Raw genomic sequence first — 19,543 nt, 5'->3', positions numbered from 1 at the left:
TCACTTGAACATGGCGCGCGCTCTCGTTACAGCGATCGCCGTAGGAGGCCGCTACTTGTCCACGCGGGCGCACGCGATCACACTGAGAAAGTCACGCATTCGAAGAAAAAAAAAAGAAAAAGTGCTCAAGGTCATGGGGCGTGCGTGACGTTTCTCTGTGGCCATGCCATCCCTCCTTGCTTAGCTTCCAGCGCTTTCGTCCGGACGAGAGAAAAGAGAATTTGATGGCAGCGTTTGACAAATCTTTGTAACTCCGCTCGTGCTGGACGGATTCTTAAAATTTTTGCGGCGTTGAATTCGTGAGGCAATAAGCTCTTTTAGTGAATTCGTTTCATGGTTACTTAAAGTGTTTGAGGGCCCCTTTAAGCTCCCAACTCGGGCACAGCTGTGTCGTGCCAGGATGCAGTTTTCTAGCATGAACTAATTTTATATGCTAGTTTTTGTTACAAAACATCATGTTCCCCGACCAAGGGAGACAAAAAAAAAGAGCGTCTGAATCGGAGCAATCACGTGACAAAAGAGAATTCCCACAAAGACTGTGCATGGTTTTGTTCTGCCAGCTTCATTAATGGCAATGTGAAACTCAGCACAGACTAATGGCACTTAGTCTATGTTCAAACATTAGTTTAATCGAAGGTCCCGAGGTACAGGGGACACATAGGACACCGTAGTCTACCACCCGAGGCAGATATGTGTGCTGACGCCTGAAACGGGTAGCAAAACATGAAAGCTAACACCTAAAATTTATTGCAAAAGTGTTTCTGCATAGTTTTGAACCACGTACAACAATGACGTGTACTGTTCTAAACAACATCACCTGCAAAGTAGCCACGCTCACCACCATTAATGATCACAGTTTGCGTCGCAGGGTTTACGTTTTGCTGCCGATGCATGTTTTTTTTTTTTTTTGAAAGCGATGCCTTCGAGTAGGTTTGCATCTTTGCAAGTAAATGACTGCCGCAAGTGATCACCGCATTCCCGCTAACGTATATTCTGATGTGAACGTGGATTGTAGCTTTAGGTCGGTCTAACTTTAAAGTTAGATTGCTGAATAGTTTAATAGCGAGTAAACCTTACTAGATTGCGTGACTCAGGCGCAGTTGACGTGCTCGCATGATCAGTACATTTTATAATTTCTCAGTCACACCAGACACTTCGCATCTCGAGTGATGCCGTTGGGCGCTGAGTCTCTAAAAAGTGCCAGGAATTACACTGGTGCAGAAATAAGTGTTTTATCCTGATGTGTGCTTGGACGAAAACACAAACATGTTTGTGGCTTTAAAATAGTCAGGTTTCCAGCTCTAGTCAAAAAAGCTGAATGAGCCTTTTCCTAGTCCGAAATGCACCCCAAGTGGAGATCACCGAAATCGAAATTGGTGGCTCTTGGACTCTGAAATGGCCCTCCACCTGCCGGTAGGCACTCTCTGAGGCCTGCATTCGCGCCTACCTTTGGAGAAAACATTTTTATGTTTGCGGCATCAGATGTCACTTGGTCCACACGTGTCGTCACGTTTTCGCGAACAAAAATCATGATGCGTTCCGTGCGCGTGCCTTTTCATGTCCGGCGCGTATGCACAGACTACCTATTCGGAAAAGGCCCATTTTACAACCTCACTACGGATCGAATATCTCTTCTACTGAGTGTTGATGATGTGAGTGCGCTGTGAATACGCGGACGAGGAAAAGACAGGTCTGTCCTTTCTCTTCCTCGTCCGTGTCTACCAAGCGCACGCACATCGTCGACATACGGAATCAACTCCCTACTCAAGTTCGCTGACATACTTCTCCGGCAGTTTATGCATTTTCTGTTCGTACCCCTTTCGTGCACAATGTCGAGCCGCTTCATGTTGCCGCTAGACATTGCTGTGAACACATCCTAAGGAACGCATCAGATATAGCACACCAGAAGTTCACAGCTTTGTCGACTTTGCACCAAATACATCTTCTTCTCTTGCTCCCATTGTCACTAATGATGACAAAACTAAGATGCCAAAATTATTGTATGTTGGTCTTGCTGACACAATACCTCAAATGTAAGTCTTGATTGTGATAATTATTCATTCATTCTGAGTACGGTCCAGAAACCGAAGAGTGAACGAAAGGAATAGGGAATTAACTAGTGCAGTTTATTGCTGATGTGTTCTATGTACAGGATGTTCCGATGCGAAGCTTTTTAACAATGTTTATTTTTCTGGAGAAAAGTAAAACGCACCGTTTAGACGCGTTACAAGATATACGTAACGGAAAAAGCAAAGAGTAGTGTGAAAAATAAATGTCTTGTTTAACATCAAGCAGAAGAAAACAAGAAGGGGCAATAAACGCTAAAAAATGACAGTGTAAGCCATTCCACGGTTTTAAGGGAGATGACCAGAAAAGCTGTGTAGTGCGTCACGCAGTGGTAACATAATGGAGGCGTGTTTAGTATCACTGGTCGGGTTGTACATGGGTGCACGACGTTCAGACTACTGTACGTAGTCGACCGTGAGTCCATGACTCATCGGGGACGACATCCCCATCAAAATGCAGGCTGATAGGCGTTTTCTCGCTAAGGATATCATAAGGCCGCATTCCATACTTCGAGGCACGAGAAGACTTTTCTAAAACGACCCATTTCTGAAAGCCAGCTAACAAAGACCACAATGACAGCGCTTTATTTAAACACAGCTTCCTTTCTTAAAACAATTGCATTTTACCGTGCAGTGTACGCCACCTTACTCCATGATAAGAAAAGTTGCAGGATAATTTGTATTATTTTGTTGAATGTTTGCTGCTGCCTCTAGGCTTGTGCGTGTCCTAGCAGAACACATCTAGCGTGGCTCACTACTGCAATCATGAGAAACCTGTCGAAAAAAGGAGTTTGTTCCATCAATGGATCGCGAAAATGCTTGGATGACTGTCTATACACCACTACATTCGTCCGAAGTGTTTACTTAGAAATATGACTTCGTTCTTTTACTCAGTGTTGGTCTTTCTTTCTGCGGCATTTTGTGCCCTCACTGAACTTGTACCGTGATGCACTGGGCACTCTAAAGTGAAACTCTTGGATTGTCAGTTATTTACGTTTTTAATTGCTCGCATATGGTAGACAAAGTGCAGTTTCATTAGAGTGCTAGTTCTGCAGGCACTAGAGTTCGCACTACCTCACTGAAAAATTTAGCTCTGTCATGTCGTCTGTGCGCACTCAAATGAGACATCAATGGAGAACTCGAAAATTTACAACTTTATTTTAGTGACCTGAATAAAAAGACTATTTCTTTCTTTGCAGTTTAAAAACTACCACATAAACACTGCCTATATGATCATCTAGTAAAAGGTGGGGAAATGAGTACACGAAAATTGGGGATTGTCTTAGCCAAAAAGAGAAGACGAAGAGGGTACCACCTATGTTTGAGAACTTCGTTACACAGGCACTGGTTATAACGTCAAAGTAATGTTTTTTGTGCTGTGTTTATAAGAAAACAGTAGGCTTCATAGGAACTGCGTAATTACCTATCGGTTTAAATAGCTTATGTCAGGGGTTAGCAAACCTGTGAGATGAAGGCCAAGCTGCTTGAAGCTGATAGAGTGGGGACGCTCTTCTCCACCTACTTCGCTTCCCCCTTGAAAGAGGAGAAGAGGGTGGCACTGGAGGAGGAGGGCTTCTCTGACAATGAGGAAAAACTGGGTGAATTCACAAATTTCACACAACCAGAGGAGAAATAATGTCCCTTTTCAGAACGCATACTACAGGGTTCTGATATTTGAAGTGAGGTTACGAACAATAAAACAAAATCTCATTCAATGCGACTTTTGGAGCTTCACAAAATCTCATTCAACTTGAAGCTATCGACATCGATGTCGTGCGCAGACAAACGCAGGAAGGTATGGCCAATAGAACGAAAGGGTCAATAAAACGTCGCAATATGAGCGTTATTTGTAAGGGATTCAGAGGAAAGGGAAGGCATACGCTATTACCTCTCGTCCCAAGTTGTATCTAGCATCTGCTTTACATGACCTCAAAGATAAAGCCTAGTCAGTCACGCACGCTTAAATGCCACAGGCAACGTATTTTCGAAATCACTAACCAAAGTGTGCCTGTATAATTTGCTTTCGTGTTGTTTAAGGGCTGCCCTCAAGAGAACTTTCCGATTACCAGCTCCGCAGAATTTCCAATACTGACTTTAGCGGTGTATTTTACTGATTTAAAATTGCTTTAATAAACATAAAAACCGCGGCTGTTAGCTTTATTTTGGCTTAGTTTACGAAAATATAGCCTGTGTCAGTGTAAATACGTAGAGAAAAAAAGCTGAGGGGATCTTCTTTCCAATAGCTTACGCTTCAACAGATCGGAAGTTGTCTAGCTGACGATGAAATAATTACATAGCATCTAACTTATGTGAATTATTATTCGTTTACTTAAACACCGACGGTACTACAAAAAAAAAAGAAACTGAACAACTTAGTGGCTATATGTATATATATATCTATTTAATGTTCATCTTGGCATTCCTCTCTACACTGCGTTAGTGAGTATGCCTTCGTTCGTATCCTGAAAGTGAGACAAGACAAATTAAAACCAACGGTGGGTATTAATAATGAATATACTAGTGACGCATCACCATGCAGAATAGGTTTCGTAAGGTTTAGTAAGTTAAGCAATGCGTTTTAAAATAAAAAAAAAACAAAAAGTCCAGCAATGACTAGGGTCTCCGGCCAATTGTCGATGCGGCTTCGGCTAGAAGTTCGATAAGGCTGTCGACAGCCACTTCCTTGTCGCCCAGTTGTGGCAAAGGCTTCAGTGCCTTGCAGGCATCCGAGCCTTTGGTGTGGACGGCGCAGGCGGCTCGCAGTCCTGTTCCCACAACTCGCTCCATGGCGCCGAGCAGGAACTCCTTGGCGCCGACGTGGTGGCAGGTCGCCAGGGTCTGGCTGACGCACTCTGTTACATTGTGGTACGCACTGCGATTCACGTCGGCAGAAAGAAATCGGAAACCGGAAATCAAACAGTCTACGATAGCGTGGTTCTTCTTTATACATATAGAAGAGACCATGATACAATCGAGATAAGGCAGCGTGATGATGGCACAACGCGGCTCGCATATTTGCTAGAACCTAACAGAGTGAGCGTGGAGTAAATGTGGACAGAAGAAGCAGAAAAAAAAAGCATAACAAAGTGGACATGCAGGTGTCGTAACACGCGGAAGGTAAAAGTGGCGTGACAGATAAGCACTTCACCTCTGAGGCACCAGGCTGCGTTTAAGAATGCACGGAAGCCGGTTGTAAGGCGAGCGAATGATTGCACTCGCCATTCTAGAAGCAAGGGAATGTTCAATGCAGACTTGTACGTTGAGTAGGTAGGTACTAAATGGCGATGCGCGTGCGTTAGTAAAGTGCTGAAGCTTCTGCCTACGTGCGTATTTTATTTATTACTTGCCCTTCGGCATTAAGATTATTTTCTAGGAGATACTCGAAGATATTTGAGTCATGTAGAAAGTACATCAGTCAACGGTGATATGGCCCGTATTTCAACCGAGAAAAGACTGGTGGTCCGCCAGCGGGACCCAAACGTTGCAGACAGGGCCAGTAAACAACCGAACAGAACCAGGAATCTTTGGATTCGACGTAGATAATCTGACACCGTTGCTATAGGCTGGTGAGCTGAATGTGGCTGGTTCTATTGGCGATAAATGAGACCACATTCCATAAGTTGTATAATTTCAACAACGCTTCTCTTGATGAGCCCGACATGAAGGCTAAAGCAATTGACTTGGTGGAACAGCTGTGTCATCAAACAACACGGAAGAAAAAAAAAACGGGAGGGAAATCCTGATGCTTTCCTTTATTCGTCTTTGTTCTTTGAGTGCACTTTCTATCACAATGAACATGCATTATGTAGACAGAATATGTCTTACGTTAAACTGCTTGACTTAGATCAAATGAATTCGCAGCCACTAGTTACCTTGTTCCAACCAGTTTTGTACTGTGGAACACGGACCTCCCACAGTCAGTCAAATAATTCACATGCAGACGTCCTTACTTACCAGCAAGTGTAGTGGATTGCTTCTTTCGCTGGAGCCTTGAACACAGCTCTCAGCACAGCGCTTTTCAAGCTGTCAAAACAGGCGTGGAGTTTGTCGCCGGCGTGGTTCATGCATTTGACTCCTGTCAAATACGCTGACATGGGGCAAAATATAAGGAAAAAAAGTGTAAAAGGAATATCCCTATCCATCCGCAACATATAGCGTTATTAAATGTACCGGTGAAAATGCTCGCGTCAGACTATGCGCTCGCGTCAAGCGAAAGCAAACTCGCAGCTATTGCCCATCGCCTGAACAAAAGCAGCCAAAATAAGTGAGGTGGTTATCTAAGCTATATTACATTGCCGCGAGCTTGGCATGAGATCACGCTGTACCACTGCGTGTATGTGTGACCACAAAGATCCCTAAAATTAACAAGAGGATATTCAGGCGCTGCGATTGTCCAGCCACCAAGGAAATCATGGGTAGTACACAAATTTCCCTGGTTTTTGTGCTTGCTGACATCGAACGCACTTGTGGTTTTGTTAATTGCTGTTATAGTTTTGTCCGGAATAAAAGAACAGACCGTCGTGAACCTCGAGACCCGATTTGAGGTGGTGAGCCTAAGAGGGTAAAGTATTTAGGTGTGACTGCTGAAAATTTTCTAGACATTCGTTTCGAGACAAAGCGGTTTCACGTTACGATAGCTATCAAAGTAGGATGGACGAAGATTAGACAAATTTGTTTACTACCCATCATTCCCATGCTTGTTGAAGCGCCGTGCGTTGCAGCTCCCACAGGCACTAACGCCGGAGTTTCCTCCAGTGTGTATACAGAAAACTCTGTGAAATGATGCTAAAACAGTGATCGTCATCGTGTGAATGCACAAGGAGTTTTTATATATTTTTTAATCGTTATCGATACTATTATGACGTCGAACTGAACCAATCACTGGAAACATGACTACATCATCTTTTCACGTTCTTGTCGTTTCCTCTGTTTCGCAGAGGCCTATACAGTGACGTAGTGCATCTGATTTTATACCTGTGGCAATGTTCCCTAAGCAGACGTGTGAGTGTATTTAAGTAAACGCCCGATCATCTCTAACAGACAAGAACGCGCATCCTTGTATTATGTAGAACCACAAAGGATGCCTAAGTATTAATAATATGTATTTTATATATCTCAATGAGTCACTGATGTGGCTACATGTTTAAAAAACGTGGTTATTCAAGTTTATCGATGTAGTAAGCAGTTTTTTTTTTCGTCTCTCCCTTCTTGTTCATTCTCTGGTTCATCACCTGTCTGTTTTTTTTAGGAGAGGAATTAATAGCTAGCCAACTCACTCACACCCTATTATTTGGCACTTTGCCTCCGTATAACTGATTTGACTTCCTACTTCACGACAATGACAGGGTGAGAAACAGATAAATGTCGGGGTGAAAGACTGCGAAATCGAAACCACCTATAAATCTTGCCTGTAGGTGTAAGTTCAAGAAATAGAACTTGCTACTGTCGAAATCCCTCTTGTTTACTTTTAGAATCCTTGCATTTATGTTTATTGTCTGTACGTTGACTTTTCGGATGCTGTGTTTTTGCAGCATCATCTGTTAATCATATCAGAAAATATCCCTTGGCTACAGTTCCCAAATGCGTTGGTTTTTTTTTTTTGGTTTGCACGGTCCAAAAATGAATACCAGTCACTTTCCCACTCACCTTTGTTTGGTCCAGAACCCGGAGTGCAAACGGCTTCTATGTTCTCGCCCAGTGCAGCTACAGTTGCAAGTGCCACGGACTGGCTTCGGCCCCTTGTGCACTCATGGTGGAAATGAAGTGTGCACGCTATCTGCTTCTTGTATTTTCTGCGCCGCAAAGTTATAGGGAATTTATTGTAAGCACGTAATTCGTAATTACACCTTATGTCTAATCATAAGCCAACCTAACTTTACAGCTATACTTTATTGCTGACTTAATTCCATACGACTTCCCTTCCCACTCTCAACATGGCTCACAATGCGACTGGAATATTTTCTGCTTATACTGCTTTTAACTCAAACTACACCAACGCGTCGAATAGGGAACTTTGGACATTTCATTTTTTTTTCATGGCCTTTACATGTACTACGGTCCACTGTTAAAACGAACACTCGGATGTGCACTTTTTACACTGGTGGCCCCAACAGTGCAAGCAACAGTGCTTGCACTGTTAGGGCATCTGCTTGCCCCAACAGTGCAAGCAAGTGCGTATATATATCTTCAGTACAATCCTAGTTTGTCCGAAGTACTAAAAATAGTGGGCATTAGAAGTTTTTAGCAAATATATGCGACTATGTTTTTGTAGAAGAAACAAATCCAAACATGCCTTGACCACACGTGCTGGCGTTGATACTGCCCCCGTATGTACGAGTAAAGTCTTTTACTTGTACTTATGAACACATAATATGTGTATATTTACATTTAAGCGTATCTAAGGGCAATAACTTGGCAAACATGAAGGTATAACAGTCGAAGAATATTTGTCATATTCTGCCGGCTTGGCGGTATGTAAAAATAGCATAGAGCAAGGCCCCCCCCCCTTTTTTTTTACAAGCCGGAAATAAAAACTTTATCTAAAAACATTTCTACTTGTAGAAGTACTGATTGTTAAAAATAAAAAAAACATTGCCTCCGCTGAACGCACAGCAATGCCACAGCGACAGCTTGAAGAGTGGGCTCTCAGGGCCTATTCTTAAACACAGTTTTGGTCTGCATTGTGTAACACAGTTTTGGTCTGCATTACAGGGTAGCCAGCCGGTCTGAGAACTGGCTAAACTCCCTGACCTTCCTCATTTATTCCTCCTCCTTGGTCTGCATTAACGGGGCGGTCGTTAATACAAAGAGTTGCGGTATAATATTTTGTCTACTTCTTCATATACAGTGTTGTTACCGAGCCCATGGAGCCTTTTTTTGGAACACCAAAGAAAGTTTACTCGCGCGTCTTGGTGATTCTTTCAGCAACGGACAGTGGTCATTATAAGAACGCCATGCGTGCCCCACTGCGCTAGAGGTGGTTTCCACTGACGTCCTGCAGCCAGTATGATAGAGCACCAATATTGAAAAGCAGAGTTCATTGCATGACTTGGGTGTTGTCAGTGCGTGGCAAGCAGGTTCTCTTGATGTTAAGGCATACAACACCATACCGGCCATTTTTTTTTGCGTTGAAGAAAATGAATCCCATCGGGGCAAATAGGCGCGTAGCAACACATACTCCTGACCCTAACCAAACTGCTTCCACAACGTTGCACCACTCTTATGAACCGGAGCATATTTCGTCTTGAAATTGCTTCAAATGTACGATCTACTAACACAAAAATGTTTAGCGACACATGTTACCACGCTGTTAATAAACTAAAACATAGGTGTGTTTCGTTAGGTGCTTCAAAAGATGCTGCAAAAGTTATCCGAGAGCTTTCAGTGTTGGGCAAAATACTGAAAAACTTCTGTGAGTTCACCGAGGGGACTTTACGGGTTTTGTGTGCTTGCTACATTGCTGACTCGTTTGTTGTATTTGAACTTCAACAGTCACTCGCAGCAGCTAATGCTGACGACATTGTTCAATTGTGCAATGAGGCAAAAGGGACGGCTTTCAGCTCTCCCATTGTGGAGTAGCGACTACTCTGAATCGTCACCCCTTTTTTCTAAACACACGACTTGAAACTCTCATACGTCATCAGAGATTCTTCTGGTGAGATAGGGACGGCTTACTGCTCTCTCATAGTTGAGTAGTTGAAATTGTTATATACTTTTTCCCAACTACACTACTGGCCTTGTACGGACCGGGATGGCCTCTCTCATGGCCGAGTACCTAGTACTCTATATCGTTTAAACACTTCTTCTAAACACACTCGACATGAACTCACAAAGTGTGAGGCCAAGCGGGATGCTTTTTCTTCTCTCATAATTTAGTACCAAGTACTCTAAATTATTATAAACTTTTTTAAACAGGCTCAGCTCTATTAATCGTATAAATCTGGAAACTGTTTCATGGCGTATTTTAGGGGCGAAGCTCCGAAAGCTGTGGGTCTCTCCACGGATGTCTCTGACCGGTTCGTAACCACCTAGTTGTATGACTCCCGCAGCAGGCGGCGCTAGTGTGAGTGACGTATGGGTGGACGGACGGACGGACGGACGGACGGACGGACGGACTGACTGACTGACTGACTGACTGACTGAGAGACTGACTGACTGACTGACTGACTGACTGAGAGACTGACTGACTGACTGACTGACTGACTGACTGACTGACTGACTGACTGACTGACTGACTGACTGACTGAGAGACTGACTGACTGACTGACAGAGAGACTGACTGACTGACTGACAGAGAGACTGACTGACTGACTGACTGACTGACTGACTGACAGAGAGACTGACTGACAGAGAGACTGACAGACTGACTGACAGAGAGACTGACTGACTGACTGACAGAGAGACAGAGAGACTGACTGACAGAGAGACAGAGAGACTGACTGACTGAAAGAAAGAAAGAAAGGCAGGCAGGCAGACGCGTCACCTCACTCACCATTATTCACTCCGGGTATATGCGGTAATTTTTTCAAAGGGCAGCGTTTCAGACGTCCATGTTGTAATTTAATTGGTCTGCAAGTTATAAACCACGACATTTATTGTTGAACAATAGGAAGCGAACTCACGGGCTCGTTTTTTTTTTGTCAGATGCATTGTTGAGAAAAAAAAAGCACTCACAGTTTTTTTCTTTTTTTGCCTCTTCACGCGTGATTTGGAGGGGGGGGGGGGGAAGGGTATTGGTCAGTTGCGAGTGACGAAAACATCACGCTCTACGTGCTGTCAGGAGGAAAAAAAAAGTGTTCGAGTTTGTCGACGGGCGTACGAGCAGCGCTGAATAACCCTCCCAAGTTTGAATGCACAGAAATACGCAGAAAATAGACGGTCCTTTTAATGAGGCCCTCTGTGACCTTTGACGACCTCATTGTTTTACATGTTTTCCTAGGTTCTGTCTCACTTTCAGTGAAAAACTAAGCTAAAGAAAAAATAGGTGCAATGGTAATCCCTATTTTGATGCAATTCCACGATAACATTTAACATTTCATTTATCCAATCACAGATCTGCGCCTTCCACTGTCATTTCAGCTCGCAGTAGTTCTGGCGAGCATCACTAAGAGTTATGCATTCAGCACCGATGTTTTCAAGCGTTACAGAGCTCTTTATGTCTGCGTGACCGCCCATAGCGTACAAATACCACAGCTACATTTACATGGGGAGGGGGGGGGCAACATCTTTCTATTATTGGCATCTTCTACAATCACTTTGGCCGAATCGAAACTCTAGAGTAGCTTGCCTAAAACCGACATAAAATACACCAAACCTGTATATCTACGGTTTCTACGGTGACGCATAATAACGAAGTGTCTCTTACTCGCATTCCGTGGCCAGCTCCTGCGGAGTCTCCGGCATGCGCCGAGTATTCAGATATGGAACGAACTCTTCACCGCAGGTGCGCAGCGCCTCGATCTTGCAGCCGGATTTCAAGTGAGCTTGGCACGTACCTGCAAAAAACAAACATCGACATCCCTGCCAGCAGGCCAAACTTTGTGCACTGAAATGGCTGTGAAGTGCACGTTTACAACGCATATCTGGGGCACACTTTTGGTTCAACAACAAACTTTTTGACCTAATTTGGCGAGACAGGAATAATCTATGCAAATTATAAGAAATTTGCATACAGCTAGAGGTAGGTGCTGGTGCCGAGGTTTCGACAAGTCCACTCGTCTTTTTCAAGGTTGCGACTGATTCCATCAGTTCCAGGCTTGAGACAAACAGGTCCACGTGTCAAAGCTTCGGCTTAGCAGCAACCTCGGCATGTTTACGGATTTTTCATTGGAAACGTCCATCTTCCCGTAGTTGCCTTTGTTTTAGATCACACATTTCCTATAACTCAATTTACCCACAGGGAAATAATTTACACATTTGATATAGTCATCACACTGGAAGTATAAATCTTGTACCGAATACACATTAAAACGAGGGGGGGGGGGTGCCTGTGAGCACACAACATTCATTGTTTACCTACTAAATTTACATATGAGGTGGATCCCTCCCCAACTTGGCTTCTCTTCACTGTGGTCTTACAAAAAATCGATAGTTGGACGGAAAGATGTCTGGTCAGAGACGCACGTGATACACCATTAAAAAACAACAACACACGGACAACGATTAAAAGCAAATCAAAGCGCGCTGTTTCGGCCCCCGTGTGGGAACCGTGTCCAGAAGTGAAAAATGAGTGTGTGAGCAGTGCACTTATGTATGCGATAAAATGTGACCTAAGCAACGTGTGAAGACGCGTGAAAAGTGTCCGTCACTTCGACTGAGTGTATGGGCACCGTCTTCTGGATCGTCACAAATTAGAGACCAAGCCGAGATGACTAGTTCTTTTTCTTTCTGTTATCCAGTCTATTTTTTGTCAAGGCCTTCTCGTGTCTTCAGCAAGCGCACTCAATGAGACCTGCCTTTTTACGTCGTACATATACTGTTTTAGCGTTTGTGAAAAATTACCAGTCTCGCCTATTCAACTCGATTTTAGGACCCGTGCTTTTTTATATATATAAATGATATTGCTACGTGTCAGTACATGAAGATGAATAAGACAAAGCCGAATGATCAGCTCGCACCCATCAATCTGCTTTGTCCTCTTCATCTCCATGCACTGGCACGTAGCAATATTACGGAGGTTCAGTACAAACCTGAAATTAAAATGAGCGCTGACGACATAAGTTTATTTTTCACAGGCTTTATCATTCAGTAAGCAGAAGCTTCAACAAATCTATACTTCTGGAAACTCTCAGGTTGGCTAACAAAAAACAAACTGAAATTAAACACACGGAAAACCAAATTTATTATGTTCAGCTAGACCTAGAAATAAGCGAATCAATGATAATATAGTCATTGCGTCTCTCATAATCAATTCGTGGTTTTGGGACGTTATACCCCACAAATCAAGCAAATCAATATTATAGTCATTTCGTTCAGAGATCAGCGACTAGAACAAGCCAGTACACAAAAATTCGTCGGAGTCTGGTTTCTTGAGCACCTGTGATGGACGCCTCCCGTAAACTGTCTCTTAACAGATCTAGCTTGTTCGGTAAGGTGCTTGAGTAAAATCGCTTACCTCCTCCCATCGTGGTTAATTAAATCACAGTATTTTAGCTTGTTCCACTTCAAACTTTTATATGAAATTGTTGGTATGGGGAACAAGAACTAAGACCAATTGTGATAGACTATTAGTTTTATAGAAGCGCGTGCTTCGTATTACAGAAAAACATAAAGGTCATCCCAAGGACCTAGACACTCAACCACTTTTCCTCAAACACAAAAAACTGGCTGTTCGAAAAGTTTATAATTTCTAGCTGATGCAACGGCATAAAAATTAACTACAGAATTCCTACCCATGCAGTATATCAACTAAATATGGCCTCAGAAATTCAGCCCGCAAAACAAAGAAAATACGCACGAATTACGGAAAACAGGACATTGATTACAAATTTATTCTATTGCTAAGCCTTCATGAATCTAATATAGACTTTACACTGAAAGCTAAACTATTTAAATCTCATCTTCAATCACTTCTCTTCTCGACTGATGTCATTGTAGACCCATAGTCATTTACATGTAAAAGCTTTTGTACGTTTTGTTTTTGCTTATTTTTCTGATTGTTCACTCTCATTCTATGATGAGATTGGTTCTAACAGTGTCTTTTTTTCAGTACTGATTGTATTCTGAATGTATACTGTGTGAAAGGAAGCGCGTTTTAAAACGTGTACTTATATTTGTATATGCCAAAAATACATGCTCTGATTGTTTGATTACTTTCAGTATATATAAAATTAATATATTATTGCAAAATACGTGCAAAATATGTAACCGATGTATATAGTTGTGTGTTGCTGCTGTGTAAATGTATATGTCACTGATGCAGACTGTTTTGGTTAATAGGGGGTGAGACCTCGTCAGGCTTTTGGCCTTTAGTCTTTGCCTCCCAAAGGGTAATTCTGTATTGTTTTCTTGCATGTAAACAATGTTGAATGGTGAAAAAGAAACTGCCACTACACTTTCAGCATGGAATTCTGTAGAGAACGCCTGGAATACATTTTTTTGGCAGCTTGTCTTTTACCCTCACAATCAAATACCTCCATTTTCGTGTAGGCACGTGTGCAACCTGCACAGCTCAGGAATGGAGAGCACGTGCAAGGTGTTCGCTGACACCAGGAGCGTATGACACAAAAGCACGTAGCACGGGTTTCCAAAATGTCCATGGTGGTCCAGCCATCGGATGTACTACGGAGCAAAGAGTTTCCTAAAACTAACTAGAGGGGACTCTGTCGCTGCGATCGTTCAGCGACCATGGAAATGACGTGTAGTACACACATTTGCCTAGTCTTCGTACTTGCGGGCAGCGCATTGTACTTGCAGCTTCGTTTATTGCTGTGTTTCGGTTTTTGTTACATAGCAAAGAACGAACCCTTTGAACTTCGTGACCCGATTTACAAAGGTAAGTCTATAAGAATGAGGTGGTGAAGCGCAACCGCTGAACATTTGCTGTTTTTTGTTTCGAGGAAAAGCAGCTCCAAGCCACACGAACACACACGGAGTCAAAAGCAGGCCAGAAGTAGGAATATTAGACAAATGTGCGTACTACCCATCATTCCCATGCTCGCTGAAGCGCTGTGCGTTGCAGCTCCCATAGACACTAGCGCCAGAGTTCCCTCCAGCGTATATTAGAAAACTGTGCCACGGAGCGCACGAAAGAGTCTGAGTAGCTTCTTCTGGACAAATTTCGATGTGCATGCCCCATGTCGGCAATAACGCCCTCTGATTTTTCGCCAACACTTTTCGCGCGATTCACCAGCGAGGCGCGCCGCACATTTTGTGGGAAACTGCGTCCACGGAACCTAAATGCAAATAGCGAACCATGTGAGAGTGCGCTTCTTTTCTTGAAACTGAAATCGCTTTTAATTGATTTTAATCAGATCAGTGTATTCTTTCAATTGTCTATCCTGGTATTACAAGGTACCGCAGTCTCCAGGCTCACAGCCCTACTCTGCGGGCAAAGTAACTGAGTGAATGTTGGCCAGCGTCCAGTTTCAAGACCTATGAACAAAAGGAACGAGCTTGCGTTTGAAATTATACTAAGTTTGATTAGACGCAGCTTGGTGTATATTAAGGTTTCAGTATCGCGTGGGTATAATTCAACCGTAACATCTTTTGCAGTCGAACGCTATTTTTGATTGCCTGAATCTAACTTGCTCTGGCAATGACCTGAAAGAAAAAAATTAGCTCGCGGTATATATATATATATATATATATATATATATATATATATATATATATATATATATATATATATATATATATATATATATATATATATATATATGTGTGTGTGTGTGTGCAACGACCATGCATTGCAGTGAAACTCTAAGGTGGAAATTTATATCTGATTTGAATGCATTTAATAACTCGAACAAAAGTTCTTCAAGTGTTGCGATGGACGTTCTCACATGAGCATGCACCATTTCAAATATATGGCTTTAGTGCTTATGAATAACAATGAAAAGATTTGATTGAAATTTCCTATCACGTCGAACACACGCCATCAGGAGTTCGAGGCCTAAAATACCATAAACACAGTACTGGTATATAAATAAGTGCCTTCTAGAACGGTGTAAACAGGTGCAGAAAGTAGCGCGACCAATGCTCGGTGAAGATTTCACACCATTGATTCGTGTAAACGACGACATTTAAAGGCGCTCTTAATCTTAAGTGACACTGGGGGAAAGAAATCTACGTACAAGGGGTTCAACGGCCACTTGTAATTCAACTGACGATAAGGCAAATTAGGCTATTTGTGCAGCAGTTAACTGCGCATAATTTTTTTTGCATTACTTAGGCACTCAATATCGCTATATAATGCGTCATGATAGGCTGGTGTCCAATTTAAGTATTCAAGATACTTTTATTGTTTGTTTACGCGTCATCAACTGACGCATTGAAAAATCTGAGAGAGAAAGACACGGACGTTAACCGAGGTTGCTCTGGTTTTCTTACAGTTATCTTTGACATTACAGTCCTTTTCTCTACGGTGAATGCTAAGAAGAATTCAGCCACTGCGAACATTTTTGTAGACAGATGTGCATTGGTGGCCGCAGTAATCAACAATTTGAGAGCCTTTTTACATCGGCACACCAAAAAAACTCAATAAGCACGCTATTAAGATACTATAAAATGCTTTCGTTTACCACTATTTCGTTTTTTTTTTGTGAATTCTGTTTCGCGTATTATCTGCTAGGATATTTAAGGAGAAGAAAAAAATGCCAGTTTGAGATTTCATGTGACGTGAAGAGGCTACTACAGGGTTTCTAAAATGGAATATTATTTGCAAAGAAACTTGTTTTCTGGCCGTAAGCATCTGAAAATTAAACTGCATCACAATATTTGACTTAACACCGAGGATGATTACCTAGCACTGAAACCCTCGTGCACAGAATCCATTTCCGATAAATTACAATATTTACTTTATGGCTGATACTTAATAATCCATTTAGGATATATGTGTTGCCCTTTCTATGTTAATATTCGCTTAATATCGAACAATACAAAGAAATAATTACTTCAGAAAGATGCAGAAAAAATAGAAGTGAATTTTTGAATGATTCAGCTATGGTTGTATAGGATGGAAGACAGCACTAAACGATGAGGCTAAAGAACGAACTAACAGTTGTTGATTCAGTGTTGCTTTCTACTGTTAATCATGAATGAACCTGTCGACAACCGTGAATTTCTAAGAAAATTATTCAGCTGGCTCGCATTTACAACTAACACCGATCGGGCGACCAACTGAATTGTAAACGGCTGACTTGCTCAAAAAGAGTTTGCCGGTGCTTGGTCACTTGCTGCTCAATTCAGAGTTGCGCTACTGCAGTCGCGAGCCCCTGAACCAACGAGGTGAACATAAACTAGATGTCAAGGTATTTTTCTGTGCAAGCAGACGCCAATCGTGTGCCGTCGAGTACAATGCACTAGCCAACGTGAACATTGGTGAATGCTGTTTTGACTGATAAAAGATTACTATTTTCGCAATAATCACCCTGAAAATGTACACCATTTACATTGCATCTGCAAGTGTCAGGTGAAAATTACGGTATATAAAATGATCACATCCCCCCCCCCCCCCCTTCATACTTGCGGCGTGATTTAACGCCACAGATGAGAGGCACGCCTGACATACACGGGGTGCTCCCTTTGCTTCTTCAGTGTTTTTTTCTTCTTGGGTATCGTATAACGCTGTAAATAGGGACGCTAACGATCACATATGCACACAAACACGTTCAGCTGCGTGCATTGCCATTCATGCAGCTTGCGAAAACGAATCAGCTTTTGTGTAGTATCCTGGAAGGATATAAGATTTTTTGTCATAAACACAAGTTATTAAAGAGCGGATTGAACGTTTATAATTCTATCTAAACACGTGAATGCAGCATTTTTTTAATCACGATGGCTTGAATGTTTACTCTTTCCCGATTTTTTGGACAAGTAACACGGCTATGACTCACCATGCAAGTGTATGCATATGTAGAGTGTAGCACATGAGTAGGCTTACCAAGTATAGAAGCTGACAAAAGGTAGAAGAAGCCATAACCGAGACGCGCTCTCATTTCAGCCGTTCAGGTCGTCTTTGCCCTGGAATCAGAATCGGAATGGTGTCTTCATTTCAACCAAGCCGTTCCTCTCGTGAGCCAATGGTGCACAAACGGGACGCTGACGGCGGAGAGCGGGTCCTGATGTGTATCCATTTCGCGTCTGCATTCTGTCGGCGACTCGAGTCACTTCTTATGCTTGTGCGGTTTGTTTCAATTTTTCAATGTATTTCTTCTGCAGAGCCTGAAAACGATCCATCGGTGAGCAGGCTTTCGTAACCATTTGAACACAGCGAAAGCTCCTATCAGTTCTTAAAACGTAAGGACGTTCTTTTAACCATTCCGATGCAGTACGTAGCAATATTTTTTTCTCGGTTTTATAGCTTCGGCGCGTATACCACCCCAACCTTGGCAGCAATACACAGTGGTGGCAAGCGGCTTGCATCTTTCACTTTCTCGTCACGTATTACGCTGCAGCCTCATTTGTCCTGTCGCAAGACGTCAATGAACCCCTTTCTCTGAATTAATATCGTAGCGAAACGGCCTCAGCACTCAATTTAAACGCTGAAAACTCAGAGTTTTACTGTGCAACAGTTCTCGGTATTTCTTTTTTTTATAAAACCTTTCATATTTATTGTATGCGAATAAATATTTGAGGTGTACATAAAGTTTTTCCTTTGTCAGTTGTACATTATTTTTCTTCTGGTGCAACTCTGCGCCACTGTATAGAAGCTAAGTTCCATCTCAAGCCCATTACCTGAGTGCGCGTAGTCTGCTGGTTTTAAAACAGCAGTCCGGCTAGGAATAAAGTTGCAAGAGCATTGAAATTCTAAAGTACATTTCTACGTAATGCACTCACTTGTGTCAACCCGACGCCATTGCCACGTCTCAAAATAAGTGCTGACGTCACCAACCCTATTAGCTGTTTCAAAACTGGCATTCATACCTTACAGGACATAGCCGCTGCGAACAGCAGATCATTTCACGATCATGAGATTATTATATTTCCTATGGGGGGCATTGAAGACACCAAGTTTATCGCGGCTTTATTCTAAGGTAAAGCCCATAGAACGTGGATGGATGCTACATAAAAATGCATTCGTGTCATGCAGTCGCATCTGAATTTTTTATGTACATTTTCATAAAGTGCTAACCGAACAGCGAGGCTTACGCGAGGCACCTCTTTCATACTGCTACAATTTGTGTGGTGCCTCAGTTATTCCCTTTTCTCGGAATTCATTCTTCTACCTTTTGTGGCGGTTTGTGGCGGTAAATGAATGGTTAAAGTGCTCGGCTGATGACGAGAAGGTCGCGGTATCGATGCCAGCTGGGGTGATCGTACTTCGATACAGACGCAGTGGCACAGGCCCGTGTATTGTGAGGTGTCCGTGCTTGCTAAAGAACACCGCATGGTCTAAAGATTCCGGATCCCTCCGCTACGGCGTCTCTCCTAATTATGACCTCAAGTACTGTTAACGTTTGTGAAGATCGCCTATATTTTATGCTCATTACATACCGCACTGTGTTTTTTTTCTTGATTGAGATTAATCGAAATGTTTTGAATACGCGCCGATTCCGGGGCTCATTCAGATCTTCTCTTGATGTTTCATGCTTTTCTTTTCATCTCCATCATTTCAACTCTTTCATTTCCCTTTCCATCGACTCACATTCCCTGAAGGAACTCTAGTTTCCAATACTGGAAAAGAAACGAATGGAGTACGATAACCTAGGCACCGCACAAAGCTGCTTTGGAAACCTGTTTAACGAGTTAAAAAAGAAATACCTCCATTGTGTACTCATGATTTTCCCTATTAATGAATGCCAACCACACTCCCCAGA

The 19,543-nt window shown here is 42.5% G+C and overlaps 1 protein-coding gene across 1 annotated transcript; it reads right to left on the bottom strand.

The window, feature by feature from the left end:
- Nucleotides 1-2,164: 2,164 nt before the first annotated feature.
- On the bottom strand, nucleotides 2,165-17,936 carry LOC119168001 (uncharacterized). The gene is made up of 5 exons (XM_037419450.2): nucleotides 17,668-17,936; nucleotides 11,431-11,560; nucleotides 7,713-7,858; nucleotides 6,021-6,153; nucleotides 2,165-4,938 (listed from the first exon to the last, which is right to left on the bottom strand). The coding sequence occupies exons 1-5, from the start codon at nucleotides 17,720-17,722 to the stop codon at nucleotides 4,680-4,682; spliced, it is 723 nt and encodes a 240-aa protein (XP_037275347.2). The 5' UTR covers nucleotides 17,723-17,936; the 3' UTR covers nucleotides 2,165-4,679.
- Between the last annotated feature and the right edge of the window lie 1,607 nt (nucleotides 17,937-19,543).

This window comes from Rhipicephalus microplus, chromosome 6, assembly GCF_043290135.1.
Source record: "Rhipicephalus microplus isolate Deutch F79 chromosome 6, USDA_Rmic, whole genome shotgun sequence".
Taxonomy (NCBI): Eukaryota; Metazoa; Arthropoda; class Arachnida; order Ixodida; family Ixodidae; genus Rhipicephalus; species Rhipicephalus microplus.
Note: the sequence above shows the minus strand (reverse complement) of the source record. Positions and strands in the feature narration are given on the sequence as shown.